This window comes from Tigriopus californicus, chromosome 12, assembly GCF_007210705.1.
Source record: "Tigriopus californicus strain San Diego chromosome 12, Tcal_SD_v2.1, whole genome shotgun sequence".
Lineage (NCBI taxonomy): Eukaryota > Metazoa > Arthropoda > Copepoda > Harpacticoida > Harpacticidae > Tigriopus > Tigriopus californicus.
In genome coordinates, this window is record NC_081451.1 from 5,180,384 (window position 1) to 5,196,539 (window position 16,156).

General features: G+C 39.8%; 2 protein-coding genes across 2 annotated transcripts; both read left to right on the forward strand.

Moving 5' to 3' along the window:
* Positions 1–2,758: 2,758 nt before the first annotated feature.
* LOC131892350 (phosrestin-2-like) lies at positions 2,759–7,091 on the forward strand. Its single transcript, XM_059242164.1, has 8 exons — positions 2,759–2,963; positions 4,115–4,251; positions 4,315–4,426; positions 4,495–4,669; positions 4,757–4,909; positions 5,778–5,857; positions 5,956–6,117; positions 6,714–7,091. Exons 1-8 carry the CDS (start codon positions 2,811–2,813, stop codon positions 6,906–6,908), a joined length of 1,167 nt encoding a protein of 388 aa, XP_059098147.1. The 5' UTR covers positions 2,759–2,810; the 3' UTR covers positions 6,909–7,091.
* A 4,740-nt stretch (positions 7,092–11,831) lies between these two features.
* On the forward strand, positions 11,832–14,520 carry LOC131891637 (uncharacterized). Its single transcript, XM_059241265.1, has 2 exons — positions 11,832–12,302; positions 13,841–14,520. The coding sequence occupies exons 1-2, from the start codon at positions 12,258–12,260 to the stop codon at positions 14,336–14,338; spliced, it is 543 nt and encodes a 180-aa protein (XP_059097248.1). The 5' UTR covers positions 11,832–12,257; the 3' UTR covers positions 14,339–14,520.
* The last annotated feature ends 1,636 nt before the right edge of the window (positions 14,521–16,156 follow it).

Consider the following 16,156-nt stretch of genomic DNA (forward strand, 5'->3'; position numbering starts at 1 on the left):
AATCTGGAAAAGAGCCGATCGGCATGAATGCTCCTCCTCACCTGGACGGAGAGTCTCCACAGTCTATGCGGCCATAGTGGTGACGGTGGTGATGGTGGTGGCTCTTTTTTTCGACTTGAACTTGACTTTGAACAAGACAAGAAGTTCCTGAGGGCATGGAGAAGAGAGGGCAAGTTGCTCATCTGCCAAGAACAGGGTGACTCAATGATATTGGAGGAGGAAATAAAGCACTTTTGAACACGCGCTGCCGAGCTGTGGTTCCTATGTATGTCTTTCTTATATTCAGGTTTAGGTTCTGATTGAGGAGAAACAAAAAAAAATACTTCAAGTGGAACTTGGGGAGCTTCGATATCTGATGAATGATCGCTTTGTTGAAAGTCATTCGAAAACACTTTGTGTGACGGAGAGTTTGAAAACAATAGAAAATTGTAAAAGAGAGGTCCAAAGTCCGTTGTTTTTTTTATTCATAAACTGTTGACAAACAGGAAACTCAACCACTATGACAGAGTCAACACGAATAAGTCTACATACATAAAGAGGCAATAGGGCCCCTTATTTGTAACGTCAGATTGCCCAAAAGAAACGGGAAGAGGCACGGTGGATTGTTGAATAAACTTCATGTGATATGTCTTGAAATCGATTTCTTTTCCGGCCGTTATATGACCCGGGGTCACTAATTAAACATAAAACTTTGATAGAATTGGCCAAAAAACAACACAAACGCGTTTTAATGCAATAAATAAAAATCGGCCCAATCGGCCCCTTATTTGGTAATATAAGGGAGCATTTGGTAACATTCATCTTACATTTTCTATTGAGCAGACTTTTTCATTTTGATTCGATAATATATTGTTAATTTGTTGCTTCAAGCAAATATCGATGCAAAAAGTAAAAACCCCAAAAAGGTTTCAAAATTTGAGCTTTTTATTCTTGTTCTATCAAATAACAGTTGCACCTTTCCATCTCTTTCGTCATGACTCAATTTCAGTCAACGTTTGCTCTTTAAAACCCGATTGAAGATTAAGATAATGAAGATTAATAGAGCAGAGCAAACCATTCAGCTGAATGTGTCAAGAGAAATCGCATTTCTCGAGATAAAACCCCCAATTTCATCCTTCCTCGCCTTTAAAGACAGAACCTTATTTCCAAACAAAGTTGGACTACATACCCTGACAACATTTCCCCGTCCTCGAGCAAACTGCGTCGTTTTGATCTCCCAATTGAGCCCATTCTTCAACTCATTGTTAACTGACCTCTCCCATAATTTACCCATGAAAGAAAAGATGAACGTGGTATAAACTTGTACCTAGCGAGGAGTGCTGCGGAGTGAGTTCAAACACCCAGCCCCCCTCAAAAAAGCGCCCCCTGGACCCAACTGGCCAAACCTAACTGTTAACCGTTGCCCAACGACCCCTAGCCAATCCGTAATGAAACCCCTCTCCTCAACGTCTTATGAATTTTAATCCAACTCGGAATTCTGGAAGTGAACAACCTACATTTCCATCGGGGCCTAAAGAGTGGTTGTTGGTTTGGTACACAAGCACCCCTACGTACGTAGGTAGGTACGTATGTATATACACACTATAGTACATATGTACGTAGGCTCTACCTGCGAGTCAGTCAGTCAGTCAATGGAGGACGTGATTCCAACCACGAACCATTGAGAATCGAGAGCCCCGCAGAAAGCAGGCAACAATTAGAAGCCTGGAAGCAGATATGAAGATGGCTCTGGCCGGTTTTGAGGAGGGTTACATAACCATGTGAAGCGAAACTGCCAGAAGAGTCTCTTGGACCCGTTTGGGATCGGCCGAAAACTCGGATGGAGAAAAGAAGATAATAACTAGGGCATTCCAAATTCCGATGCTTGAGGATTATATCTTTGTACGAGTTGCATAGGCGGGTTTCCAGGTCTGGATGAGAAAAGAAGCCCGACGTAACAGTACGCAAGCATGTCAACATGTCACGTGGATATATCATTGGCTCAGTGGTCAGATTGTCAGGAAACTCGGGAAACATATTATTACTGAACATTTATCAGCCACCGTCCAATTCAGTGTTCGATGACCAATGGTAAAGTTCCAAATTGCACATTTAGACATTTGAAACGTGGTCTTGTGAGTGAACTCAACGTAGCGATTTTTAAGGAAACGAGGCTTCAGTTCAGTTTTACGGGTTCGTCCATACTCGTTAAGAACAATGGACCCTTTTGAAGGGACTAAAGGGTAAATGCCACAGAAAATAAATTAGATTTTATGTACTTTATTGGCGAAATTCCGCCAAACGTTATACATCGAATGCGATTGATCAAGTCAATAAGCGCACTTCATCGCCTATTGGCGACGGAATTGTGTGCCATATAATATATTTTTTTATTTTCGTTTTCAAAGAGAGATAAACATACCTGGGCGTGTTTTGTTTAAAAAACGTACTTGAAATGGTTATTGCTCTCAATGTTTCGGTGCTGCGTAAGAACTGGCAGACCTTATGGGTATCTATACGTCGGAAAAAAATTTAGATCATCCGCAAACAGGTTTCCTCTCCTCTCTTCATTGAAGTGAATACATGCCCAGAAATTCAACAACATATATCTAAATAACATCAGAATCATGGCATTATATTGTTCTTCAAACATTTATTGTTATTATTGATAAGATCACGCCAAATGCAGAGCTCTAAAGGGGGGGGGGATGTCAGGGTGCGAAGCCAGTGTCAATCAAAAGAATCCGTAGAAAAGCGCATATTTAAAGGCCTCGAAGGCCACCACATCGACTCAGTAATCACTTTCGCAACCTTGCTTCTAGACATACACCATGGTGGTCTCTTTCCGAGTGTTCAAGAAATCCTCGCCCAACAGCAAATTAACCATCTACCTTGGGAGACGAGATTTTGTGGACCACGTCTCGGAGACCGACCCTGTGGATGGTGTCCTTCTGGTGGACAATGACTATTTGGCTGGGAGGCAGGTACTGATGATGAGCTTACTTTACTTTTGGCATAACGCCCCGGATTGGCATCAATCATCTGACCATCCAATGATCAAAGGTTTTTGATTGGACATACTTTTACATTGGCGGGGTCGGAAGATAGTAAAAGATAGGTCTGAGACATCTCGTTCTTCCTTGTCTTGGTTCATAACATATGTCAAACAAATTATGGTACCCAACTAGACTTCCAATCTTAGTGTGGTTCATATTTTATTTCAACCATAGCTAGGTACTCACCCCGATTCTAAGCCCGAGTGTGGTTAAACTTAATTTAACCTGAATATGGTTAAGGACTGTCTTTCACCTAAACAGAGTGCGGTTAAAAATCTACAACCACACACAGGTTTAAAATCAACCTTAAAGAATAATTATGACCAATGTGATGCTTTGATACCTTAGTGTGTTTCATTTCACTATTTTGCTCTCTACTGTGATGAACACTCCATCTATAATTCTATATCTGTAAGGATATGCTGTTGAAGCAAACAAACAATGGGGCAAAACATTGAATAAGAGCTCTGAGAAATTTTAAGCCTTTGGAATACCTTTTGTCATATTTGGATGATTAATGGGTGGATACCATATTTCTAAGAGAAGCATTCTACCATTAGAATTTGAATCCAAAATTGAAGTGCATTCAACTTTGTGGTATTTTCTTTGTTCTTTTATTAACTATAAACGTGTTTATACACCACCATTGGGAATGTAATTCAAAGCAGTATACTGCTTTGAATAGTAACATTGATATTCTTATGATGGCCACTTTGCTACATATATTAGTATTGTTTCATCTGATCCACTGTCGAGCGAAGTAGAGTAAGCACATCAGGTTATATCTTGAATACAAAATTGGTCTGGACGGTAACTCTGTTGAAAGGTTTTTTTTAATTTTAATCACAAACCCCATCTTAGCTTAATAATTGTTCTTTCATAACGGAAATTATCAATGCCAAGAAAGTTAACAGCCTCTCTTATCGATGATAGGAAAATTTAATTGATATCGCATGTGACACCTACGCTCATTGGGTGCTTTGTTTGAGTCTTCTAGGCTCGTATCTTTGTTTTATGGGCCTTAACTTTGTACGATTCATTTGCTGATTTAAACGGCTGAGGCATGTCGATACTTTCAGATCTATGCCCAATTGGTGTGCTCCTTCCGATATGGTCGGGAAGAGGATGAAACCATGGGCTTGAACTTCAAGAAAGAACTCACTTTAGCCGACGAGCAAGTCTACCCGCCCACCCAGCATAATCCGAGCTTAACCAGGTACTGATGAACTCCACAGAGACATTTTCGTTTCTTTATTGTTCTTCCATTTCCTTCTGTTAGGCTCCAAGAGAGGCTGATGAAAAAGCTGGGACCGTCGTCCTTCCCGTTTAACTTCACGTTTCCCCGTCATTCCCCCACATCCGTAACTCTGCAGCCAGGCGAAGATTCACAGGTTGCGTGGTAACTATTCACAGCATTCCGCGAAAATTTGCTAACGCAATTTTTCCCGATTTCTTCCAGGCGTCGCCGTGCGGCGTGGAATATTTTGTCCGATGCTACGTTTTGGAGACGGACAAGGAGCGCTCCCATCGGAGATCAGCCGTGTCCCTGGCCATTCGTAAAATTCAGTATGCCCCCACGAAACCTGGTCGCCAACCCTGCACTGTGGTTCGCAAGGATTTCATGTTCTCTCCAGGTGGGTGGAGCATATACCTCTCTCTCTCTATATATATAAATCTACTATTTGTTGTTGAGAGATCTCTGATTTTTTAACTTGTCACAGGAGAACTGGAGTTGGAGGCCACATTGGACAGGCAGTTGTATCATCATGGCGATACCGTGTCTGTGAATGTGTGTATCAAGAACAATTCGAACAAGGCGGTGAAGAAAATTTCGGTATCTATTTTGCAATGCATTGACATTGCAATGTTCACGGGTGAGGCAGCACTTTTCCTCCCGATTTCACTTTTTGCAAATGAGTTTGGGGATCTGATAAAGGCAAAAGTGGTTGAAAGTCGACATGAACAGTGCGAATTGAATCTGCAATGCTAAAAAGAGGCAATCTTAATTCAACTCTTCAAAATGGAAAAAGAGCCATCATTAGTTCAGTCTGGGGATTACAAAGCAGGCAACTTCCATACTATTGGAAGCTTGGACTACTAAAGTGAAATTGCAGACTTTTAATTAGGTAACGATTTATCCAAGATTAAAACCCCATTTAGTCGAACATGACCTGCTCTTGATCGAGGCAAGCTCAAAAAGACCCTATCTAAATATTTCTGTTTTCGCAAGTCTAAAAAGGGATCGTAGCAATATCCTGCCACTTCTTTGTCTTTCTCAAAATTGGTAGAATCTGATGTCAGACCTACGACATCATCTGTGCAAGAATATTGAGGTATCTATCAAAAAGATGCTGAGCCATTGAATACCATGACATTGGCGATCAAACTAACTCAATTCAAACAAAGCAGAAGTAAATTAGCGTCAAGTGCACTCTTCAAGCATGCCGAACATACCACTTATCAAACATAAGAAAACTTTGACAGACTTGAATTCCCAGGCCCCAGGGGTTCGCTTTGAAATCTGATTGTTACGGAAGAATCTTTGATGGTAAGGTTCTCACTTCCCAAGTGAGCAAACATTGTGCGCGAAAAGACATGTCAACGCCAAGGCGATCCGTGAACTGATCGTTCTACTCCCTTAGCAATCTCTCTTAAGCTTCTACCTAGAATGGTTCTTGAGTCCTTGAATTTGATCAACTGACTCATTGGGATTCCACTGACTGGTTTTCCTATGCCTTTCAGGCGGACATGCCAAAGCTCGCGTGGCAAGTGTGGAAACTACCGAGGGTTGTCCCGTTGAGCCAGGATCCTCCATGCAAAAAGTAAGTCACTTTTTGGTGACGACACTGGACGCCCATAAAAATCAATGAAAAAAGAAAGGAATTTGAAATCAATCCTGTGTTTTGGGGGGACATTTTAGGTGATCAAATTGGCGCCTGCGCTGAAGAACATGCGCGATCGCTTTGGGATTGCCCTGGATGGACGCCTTAAGGGCGAGGACACGGATTTGGCCTCGTCTACATTGCTGGCAGATGAAAACAGCAGGGATATCTTTGGGATGGTCATCTCGTATACGGCCAAGGTGAGTGGGGGTCATACGTAAAAAAACTAGTCATCGTTCGTTACATTTGGGTACACGTTGTCCATAAAGTCGGATCCACCTTCTATGGACACACATTTTCCGTTTGAGCTCTTTTAAATTCTGGCTTTTAACAGAATATGGCAACAATTAAAAATGTGAGCATTGCTTATAACCATTTATGGTTGTGAAGCTTTTTGTGTTTAGGGGTCTACTGGTCAGTTTTTGTGCTTATTTCTTTTTTTTTTATTCTACAAAACCAAGCGGGACACAACAGTTTGAAAAGGATAACGTATTTCTGGATAAAAGTTGCTACCAAATAGACAATGAATTGATTTTAAACAAGAAACAAGTTTCCTTTACTATTTGAGACAGCTTTTATCCAAAAGCTAGAATTTCGATACATGTATTCGGATCACAAACTTTTGGGACAAGCCGTATTTTCTTCTGAAGCACAATTTTGTTCAACCCTCAATTTGAACAAGATGAATGAAACGGATGTACTTGAAGGTTGGCATGAGCTCCGCATAGAGGGCGTCTTGATTTGATTGTTTTCTTATAAGCCCTCATATGGTTATTCCATCCACCATCTCCTTTAGGTCAAATTGTTCTTGGGTGCTATTGGTGGTGAATTGGCGGCCGAATTACCTTTTGTCTTGATGCATCCCAAACCCAACATGAAGAGAATTATCAAGGCGGACACTTTGGCCGAAGTCGAAGGCTTCAACGCATCCATGGATGATCCTACCTGTGACCCAAGCAATGAGATGGACAAGCTCAGTGTCAAGGGATAATGAATGGAATGGCCCAAGCAGTAGTGTAGTGTCGGGCTCATTTCGCTTCATTTGCAAGCTATTGGCGGCGTGTATGATTATATTTTATGCTTTCGCGTATTGTAACAAGTTTAGTGGGTAGTGGTTTTGCTGAAATAAATATTTTTGTGCGCCCTTGGCCAAGCAAGGGAGAAAGAAAAAAGATGTTTGCAACGCCAAATCATTTCGTGTCAAGGCCGAGACATTCTTGGGGGTAGGTACAAAACCGAAACCACTTATGCAAACCTGGACTTGAAATGAACAATATGGAGCATGATTGATTTTGTATTGTGGGAGACATTATTCACACTAACTTGCTTGATGGTTTTTATGATAACATTCGGATGTTAGGTAAGGTGAAAAATGCCTTTTTAACAAATATTTCTAAGCCATTGAGAGTCTAGGCTAGTTCGAACAATGAAGCCCAACTCTCTTCTTTCTTGGGCTCCTTCATTGCTCAATTTGCACCCCTCAAATATTGGTAAGGAGTTTGCAGGTGCTGATCTAGTAGCATCCTTTAAGTCAGACTTAGACAATTCATTGATCAAAATACCTGATTAACCCCACATTCAAGGACTAGCCAGATCCACCAACTCTAATTTGTTGGTGCATAAAATATCTTATGAATGTAAAATCAAGTAAGATTAATAATTTCTTCCGTCTTGAACTGATGGGGGTCCCATTCCTAGTAGCTGTAAGGAAGTACTTAAAAAAAAGTCTTGTAATTTGGGACTATTGGTAAATCATTAGTTTTTTATTATTATTCAATGTATGTCCCACACCCATCTATCAAAGGTGAATCATCATTACAAAAATTGATGTATTTGGGTTTTATTTCATGCCTCTATCAATTGTTAATCTGCCTCATGGCACCATTTTACTTGGCTAAAAAGTCAAAAAGCACTCCAAAATTTCAAAAGGTGTTGTTTCTTTATTTGTTTCTGGAGGTACAAGCCATCTGCTTTTTAGATACAGCGTGCGTAATTGCAAAGGGTTGACTTACTGTATGTGGTCCTTCTCTAACATTTTAGCCCTTGTTAAACTCAGCTGTGGCAATAGACTAGAGCCCTTACTGGAATCAAGTCAAACAAAACTCCTGTCTTGATTTGGCTAAACTAATCAAGGTAATGTTGCCATCTGTCTATGGCTAGTTTCTTTCATATTCAATTCATGACGGAGCCCAATTGGAGAATTGGAAATCGACTTGCATCCTTTATGAAAGACGTGAGTCCTGCCAAGTGCTCCAAATTTGATCATAGACTCAAGAGCACTCAAACTCGAGTCTGGATTCACCCCATCACTAATGTTAAAATGAAAGCAATATCATGGGTCCGGATCAGAAGCATTAATAACTTAACAACCATGAGGAGAGACTGCAGGATTTTCATTCTAATTCGAAACTTTGACCATCACTGTGAATTACTATCATAGGTCATAAGGTCAGAACTCCATCAATGAGGTTTATGTGCTAATCAGTTTGTGCCTCAACTACTACCAAAACCAACATGATCAGAAATCAACCAGTTTCTCCAAAGTTTGGACTTCAAAATAATTCACTTTTCATAACTGATAGACAAGTATTTCATCCAAGCACACTCACCACTCATGTTTTTCATAGAAACAGGGGATACCAATAAAGATATCATTGTTTAATACAATTGTTAATCTGCATTCAGTCTCAAAAGATTAATATGACGGCTCATCGTAATAAATATGTCATTTAATCAAGCATTGCGCTTTGAATGTAGTATGTACAAGGGAACACTCTTTGCGGGAGCATTTCTTGACCAGACCGTCACAGGGGTGTGAATCTAGATATAAACAAGCCACTCCTGGTCTACAGAAGCATGCGGAAGACATCATTTCTCTCACACGCGTTTTCGTTCGATCCACTGAACCATGTCCATTCCTGAATGAGTTGTCTATGGACGATGACTCGTCCCGAGATCATTGACCGTTGACAGAGACAGATACTGGGGACTTCAAAGATCCTCTTGAGTTCATAACGACTGCTGATGAGAATGAACAATAGGGATCGTGTGCATTTCCCCTTGACCTTGAGAAGGGCAGGAACGAAACGCCACCAATCGTTGCCAGCACGAGCCACCATTTTAAAAGATTCCTTAGAGCTCGAATCAAGGTGCAAAACTCCGTGGTCAATTATTTCATAGTTTGTACTTATGTGTGCCGATTTTTTCGTAAAGTTGTTCAAAGGAACTTGTCGAGCAATCTTTTTACTGGATTAAAAAGCCTCCCAATTTTTATCTAATGATAAATAAATTTTCGTAAAAATACGTTAGATTTTTCATGCTTTTGGTGAAAATTCTGTACATTCTCTTAAAAAGATAGCCATTTTTGGTTGAAATATTACACTATATTAATGCCCATCTACTAGACATCTGCACTTTTCATCCGCAGTATCATCCGAACTCTAATCACGATACATTCATTCATGTTTGCCGGTGTGAGGTGATTCGGAAACACCTTCCTCTTTTTCGTCGCCCATGATGTCTTGTACTTTACTCTTGTGTAAGAATCCTCAATTGGACTTGGGGGAATACCAAGGATGATTGGCCGATTGGAAATGCTGAACAATTCGAGAATTTCGAGACATTGAACACACAAAGGAAGAAAACTTGTTCAGCAGCTAATTAGTCGGTTTGCTTCATTTTGTTCTCACGCGAAAGAAGGACTCGGATATCCGAACCCATGCAAGCTTCATCATAGCTACCAACGATAAGATGCACTATTTGAACGTTGAAGAAGACTTGACACGGTGCGATTTTGAGGGGTAGCAATCAATTTTGCTACCCAAAAAAGTTTGAGCCCAGTTTTCGAATTGGTGTGATATCTTGCACAATATTTGTAGGTTCTGAAATATGGGGTAAGCGAGGAAATAATTAACCAACTTTAAAATGAAAATTGATTTCGTTCATATATATTTTGAAAACAAAATGCACTGTTTTCTCTTTATTATGAGAATATTTCTGAGACAGTTTTGAAATTGCATGTATTCAAATGATAATTTTTATGGCACTTTTTACTAACTGTACCTAAGTTGAAAGCGCATTTTTGGAATAGTCAGAACGTTTCCTTTATAAAAACTGTTTAGGTCAAAATAATCCAAAGTGAAGTACGGAGTTCCTTAAAATTATATGTAAAGCAAAGCTTATTGGAAAACGAGATCTGAGTTCTAAAGCATTGACTCAGCTATGCATTCATTTGAAATTTTTATCCCCGTATCTACTTCATGAAATTTTGCTCGAGTAAATAAGTTTGATGTACATAATCTGTATTTTTAAGTGATTTATATTTCGCTTTCTATTATTTCTGCTTAAATAATTTTATATAGGGGGAATCTTATGACTGCTCATAAAAAACGCAGTAACTAAGTTGTGGTCGTGTTCAAGTTAACCCGGCATTTCTGCAATTTTACACGTGGGAAGAACAAAGAAATTATTTGCTAGCAATCAATGGTGTGGTCAAATGGTCTTCCAATTTCCATTTCCTGACCATTCTTTGGGTGTTCTGTGTACCGACCAAAAAAATCACTTTTCATTCGTTTGCAGTCTACCGTAAGCAAATTCGCTTTGACGCCTTCTCTAAATGATTCCATTTTTTTCTTCCAAAGCCAAGTTCGCCTTGAGTTGATTTCATGTTCTATTTAGATTTGCCGCTGCTGACAATCAAGAAATGATCAGCATATGTTGTCTTTTAGTCTTGGGAATGGTATTGGTGCAAATACCACAGAGATTATGTCCCAGGAAGTATCAGAATGTCCAGTCCAGCCAATGCAGACGTAAGTACTTTCTGGGTGGATTCCATATGGTGTGAGGGTACCGAAAGTTGCCCCATAACTGACGGATACAATTTCTCACAGAACCAAGGTTGATTTCGCTGACCTTCAGCACCATTCGACATGGTTTAATCTGACAAATAAATCCAGTCTCGATGGTTCAATGTTGTCCTAAAACGGTTCCAATCCCGGTTATGACCAAAGGTAGAATTACCGCAATACAACCAAGGGATCGAAGTGGAGGAATCCAGTTGAAGAGCTAGAACTAGTATTGGTAGTGCTGGTGGTTGGCGATGACTGCGCGTCAAGAAGCCATTTCACAGGCCCTGGAAAGCGAAATATGTATTAGTAGTCCTCAAGGTGCGTAGCAATGAGGTTTCGAACGTATGCTGTACGCTTGAAGGTCAGCGGGAGACTAGAAACTCCAGCCAGGGAAGTGTCTTTGAGGACCATAGGATGAGGGCTGCAGCTCAGCCAAATCCGAACCAAAGATTCAACTTCTTCCCGCATTGTGAGCTCCAGGGAAATATTTGGTAGGGATGGGTCGAAGTCGACAAGGAGTGATTCATTCCTATTTTGGCGTGGAATGAATTATTGTATCAGTTTCAACGGATGGTAGGTATTTTTTCGTTTTTTTGAGCTTAACGCCGATATCAAGTGAATGTGAGTTGGAGTGGTATACGGAAAATTGATTTGATCAACGCCACTTTGATCAAGCTCACCAAAAGGACAGCAACCTTAAAAAGTGGAAACATTGGAATTACTTTCAATAATTTAATTTCAATCATTGTTCAACATCTCTGTAAAGCATTTGAAGTTTTTACTTGTGTTACGGGAAACTCAAACTGCATCAGAACTGAATAATGTCATGAAATCAAATGTATAAACTCAACATCGGAACAACTTGACATGTGTTAAGATCTTGATTAAGAGAGTTGATCTTTCCAAGATGCATTTCCATTGCCCATCTAAACGATATTTCAAACTTGCAAGTCCAAACGGAGAGCAGAATGATACATTGGTCTATTCAACATACACCCACTTGGTCTAGTGTGTCAGTTGCAAAAAATCAAAACGAAGCTTTTGTCTTTGACTGGTCAATAAAAAGGGGCCCTGAGATTCATAAGCCCAAGACCCCGGTGTCGCCTCTGGCGGAAGAAATATATCTTCATTTGGAAATCACGGTTAATTGGTTGGTTGGCAGTGAACAAGCCTAGTGTGTGTTGTAGTTTATGTATCGGAAAAGTACGCTTCAAGCGGTCTGGCCAATGCTCCGCATATCTTGCGTACGCAAGGTATGGTTGTGTACGGGATGTGTGCTGATGAAACGAACGAAACGCCTGGCTCGATTTCTTGAACGAACCCCGAATCGCGCGTCTTTTCTGTCTGCCTTATCTATTCTCAAGACTTTTTCCCAATGAGTTGGTTGATCGTAGTGCTCAGGTCAGGTGAATAATGTGGAGATTTTGGTGAAAACTCGAGGTGCCCAAGGAATTATCTCAGGTGCATCATAGTTCTATATGTTTTATTAAAATATGAACTTCATACGTACCACATCTGCCCGCTCAAGGGTTTGTCAGGTAAGAGTAACAAATTACCCAAGCAAAACTTGAAAAAGGCTCTTGAAACTTTTGAGGGTGATCCAAATACCAAACTAGCATTGTTCGTTCGGCCAACTATTTCGGTATGAATAACCGTGGAACGTCGTCTGATCGAAAAGAGGACGTCCCGAGGATTTAATAACTATTAGAGTGAAAGATATCATTAATCTTGAAAACCAAGATGAACAATAATACTGAACAAAAGTACGTAGAATACATGTGTTTATCTTCGTCCTGTAGTCAATTACTTGATACCAAAATGTGGTTTTGAGGAGGAAAACTTCCTTTAAGAAGAACCACAACTTTGATTTGGGAGATACCAACATTCCTCCTCATACATGGTTTGGTTTGTTATTAGAGCCAAGACGCCATAAAAGTATATTTCTTTTATAAAAGGTCAACTTCCTCAATGGCTCTTGGAAAAGAAAGAAATGGAGGCTCGTCAAAAGTCTGACTTTTGAACGTACTATTTGAAGGAGGAGAAACCAGTCCTATCGCCTTGATTTGATTCGAGAGGGTTTGCTCACTTGAAAGAAATCAGAGGCCAAGGAGGGAAGATTGTAAAGGCAATCAATCATTCAATCTATCCATCCATCTTTCAAGAGGCTCAAATGCTCTGAAGGGCTGCATTCCAAGGAGGATCCGTGGCCTTGGCGAAATGTGCAAAGCAAAAACAACTAGTCAAACGACCAAGGAGATGTCTGGATAGAGTTTGTTGTCGTACAATGAATGATTAGGGATCGATCAAACCGGCTATCGAATTTTTGACTGCATTTTCGTATAACTTGCCAAGATGACATTTAGAGATTTGACGCGTGACCAAATGAAATAGAGGCTCAAGCGCTGGACAGTTGAGTAATTTAGAAAGTGGGGACCCCTATAATGACTTTGTTGTCTTGTTATTGGGGGCCATAGGAAAGAGGGTTTTTATCAACCGTATCTTGTTGAAATTGATACTTTTGATTGCTCCTGGCCATTTAAATGCATTTTCAAGAATCGGAAGCGGGATGTGGTTTGAGTCCAAGAATGATTGTTAATTGTTGCAACTGACTATTTTTGAGATCCCTCATGAGTGTTGAGGCCTATTTATCAGATGGTGGCTCTTCAAGTCATTCCCATGCCTCAGTTGTACCAATTTTATGTATGCAAGTAGTTGATTGCTCTTTTTGTTCTTTCTCATCTGGTTGATATTAACTAACGTTTACATTAGTAGTTCATTTGATGATCGACAAAGTGAGAAGGAAGATGTTAGTTTTTTTCGGATGCGTTCCAATCGAAAAATTTGATTTCAAGCCTATCTCTAGGCATATAAACACAAAAAAAGACAATCGCTGAAGAGGTGTCTGCTTTATGGCCAGAAGTGGCAAGACACGTTTCTACAAAAATCCATTCATAAAGTACGAACTACTGCAGATTCTGCCAACTCATGCATAAGCGCAGGGGATGATATCCGGAACAGATTAGAGACTCTCGCCGCCCTGAGCAAGAAAAATACTAAAATGAATCTTCCATTTCAGCCATGGCTCCACAACTGGCTCCCCCTAGTGTCATGTCTCCTTGTTTTGTTAGCAGTGTCAGTTAGCTGTGATACCTCGGGTGGTCACAATCACGGGCACGATCATGGGCATGAACACGCCCATGCACCACAAGGTGGACACGAGCACGGCCATGCTCATCATCATCAGCAACAGAATCCTCACCACCACCCACAACCCCAAGGTCATGGTGGATACAGGCGGCCCCGGCCGCACCATCCTCCCCGTCATTATCGAAGGAGGCCCAGTGCTAAAAAGCGCCTGATAGACAGGCTCTTGGACTTTCCCAAGGGAGTCCTGATCGGAATCCGCCGCATCAAGGGTGCCTTTATTGCCTTGAAAGGCGGATGGGTTCACGGCCAGGCTTACTACGCCAATAGCCCCAAACTGAGGTCGGTGGGGGACCGCATCATTAAATTTGCCAAGTTGGTGGCGGGTCCCGGTCCATATGGACCCAAAGCACCATTTAAGCGGCGATAAAGGGACCGTGGATGGCCGCAACCAGAACGGCCGGTATCGATGGAAACCATGTTCTCCATTGAATTTAGTTCAATTGCAAAGATGATTCTTGTTTTCATGTGAAATCAATCAAAAAACCACCTCGACATGTTCCTTCTGCTCATCTATGGTGACTGTTGTTTATAAATATTTATACCATAAGATTTACTGAGTTTAAAGTGCATGGTTCAAAAAACATGGCTTTCGTTTATTGATCTAGAGAAGTGTGCGCTTACAACAAGCGGCTTATTTATCATGTCAACGTATCAGTCAAAGAGTAGTATCCTTCCAAGAATACATTATGGAGCACCGTGGTTAAAATTTCTGGTTCAGTTTTGCTCGAAAGCAGAGACATCCAAGTATATTATCATTCTTTGTAAAAGGAACAACTATTATAAAAATACATTCAAAAGGAGTTCGGATAAGTATGGTTAATAACTTAAAGTATCTTAAAATGTATCACTGTCAAAAATATAGTCAAAAAATATGAAAAATAAGCTTATTTATGTATTGGCATGAAACTTCATAAACATCTATTCAGCAGATGCTTAGTTATGACACTTAAAAAGTTGCGTTTCACATCTAAAAAGATCGAAAAATGCTCTAACTCTATTTCAAGTTATTGGCAAGACACACAATTGTCATTTTCAATAGTACCTATAACAAGAAATAATGTGTTGTCATTGCTGTAATTTCTACGTACTGCAGACATTTTTATGAAACTTCAATATGATTTTGTCAAGATTCATGATTAAAATGGGTTAAGGTTTGCGAGTGACAATTATGGCATTGCAGTTGTGAAATATTGACATTGAAAAGGTTTCAAATAATTTGCAAACTAGTTTCAGGTTTTTCTACATCATTCAAAAACTTGAAATATTTTCACTTACTTTTTGGGCACAGAAAAAGCATATTGGATGTTCAAGGTGAAATTTCAAGTGAAAAGACAACTGAAATTACCTCCAACGTCTATTAATTAGGCTTTTAAAAATGTTATATTAATACAAGCTTTAAATGGATTAATATTCTAATCTAAATGATTTTCCAAGATGATATTTTACAATAGCTGTTCCTTTTTCTGTCATAAAAACTAAAGTTGTTAGTAGAAGTGTTGGCATTTGTGCCAACTCTTAATCGGTGTTGAGGGTATCACCGTGGAAGCCAAGCTAGAATTGCTCTTTAAACAGCCTTAATTTGGATCAAAATTAAGGATGTTTAGAAGACTTCTTATTGTTGACATTTTTTTTCTTTAATTCATCAGATGAATAGTCAGCAATCCTATTACCTGGTTGTAGTTCTGGGAGGCTGCAAATTAGACCAATAAAAAACGAGTTGACATATTTTAATTTCTGTTGCAAAGGGAAAAAAATGTCAAGACCATCTTCAATTGGGGGGATACAATTCAGTTTTGTGCTATCTAGGTCATGTTGGTGATCTTTCTCACATTCGTTTTGACCTCTTCTATTCAAAAAGGGTTGCTCAAGATTAATATTTATAAAGTTGACCTTGTTCTGATCCCAAATGAAATTACAGACTGCATTGAAATGAAAATGATATATCACAAATTTGTTATCTCGTTTAAATCTTACTGCTCGAGCCCAAGTTTTTTTTCCTTTTATTCCTTTTTAACTCACACCCCTGTCTAATAAATACATCAAAGGGAATCCTGGTCAATTGTCCACTTTTTACTTTTGATGAATTAGAAAACGTTAATGTTTTTTTTCCATGGAAATACATTTGAGCAAAACTAGAAAGAATTTCAGCTGGGAGAGGAATGTTCGAATGAGCGTAGATTTTAAA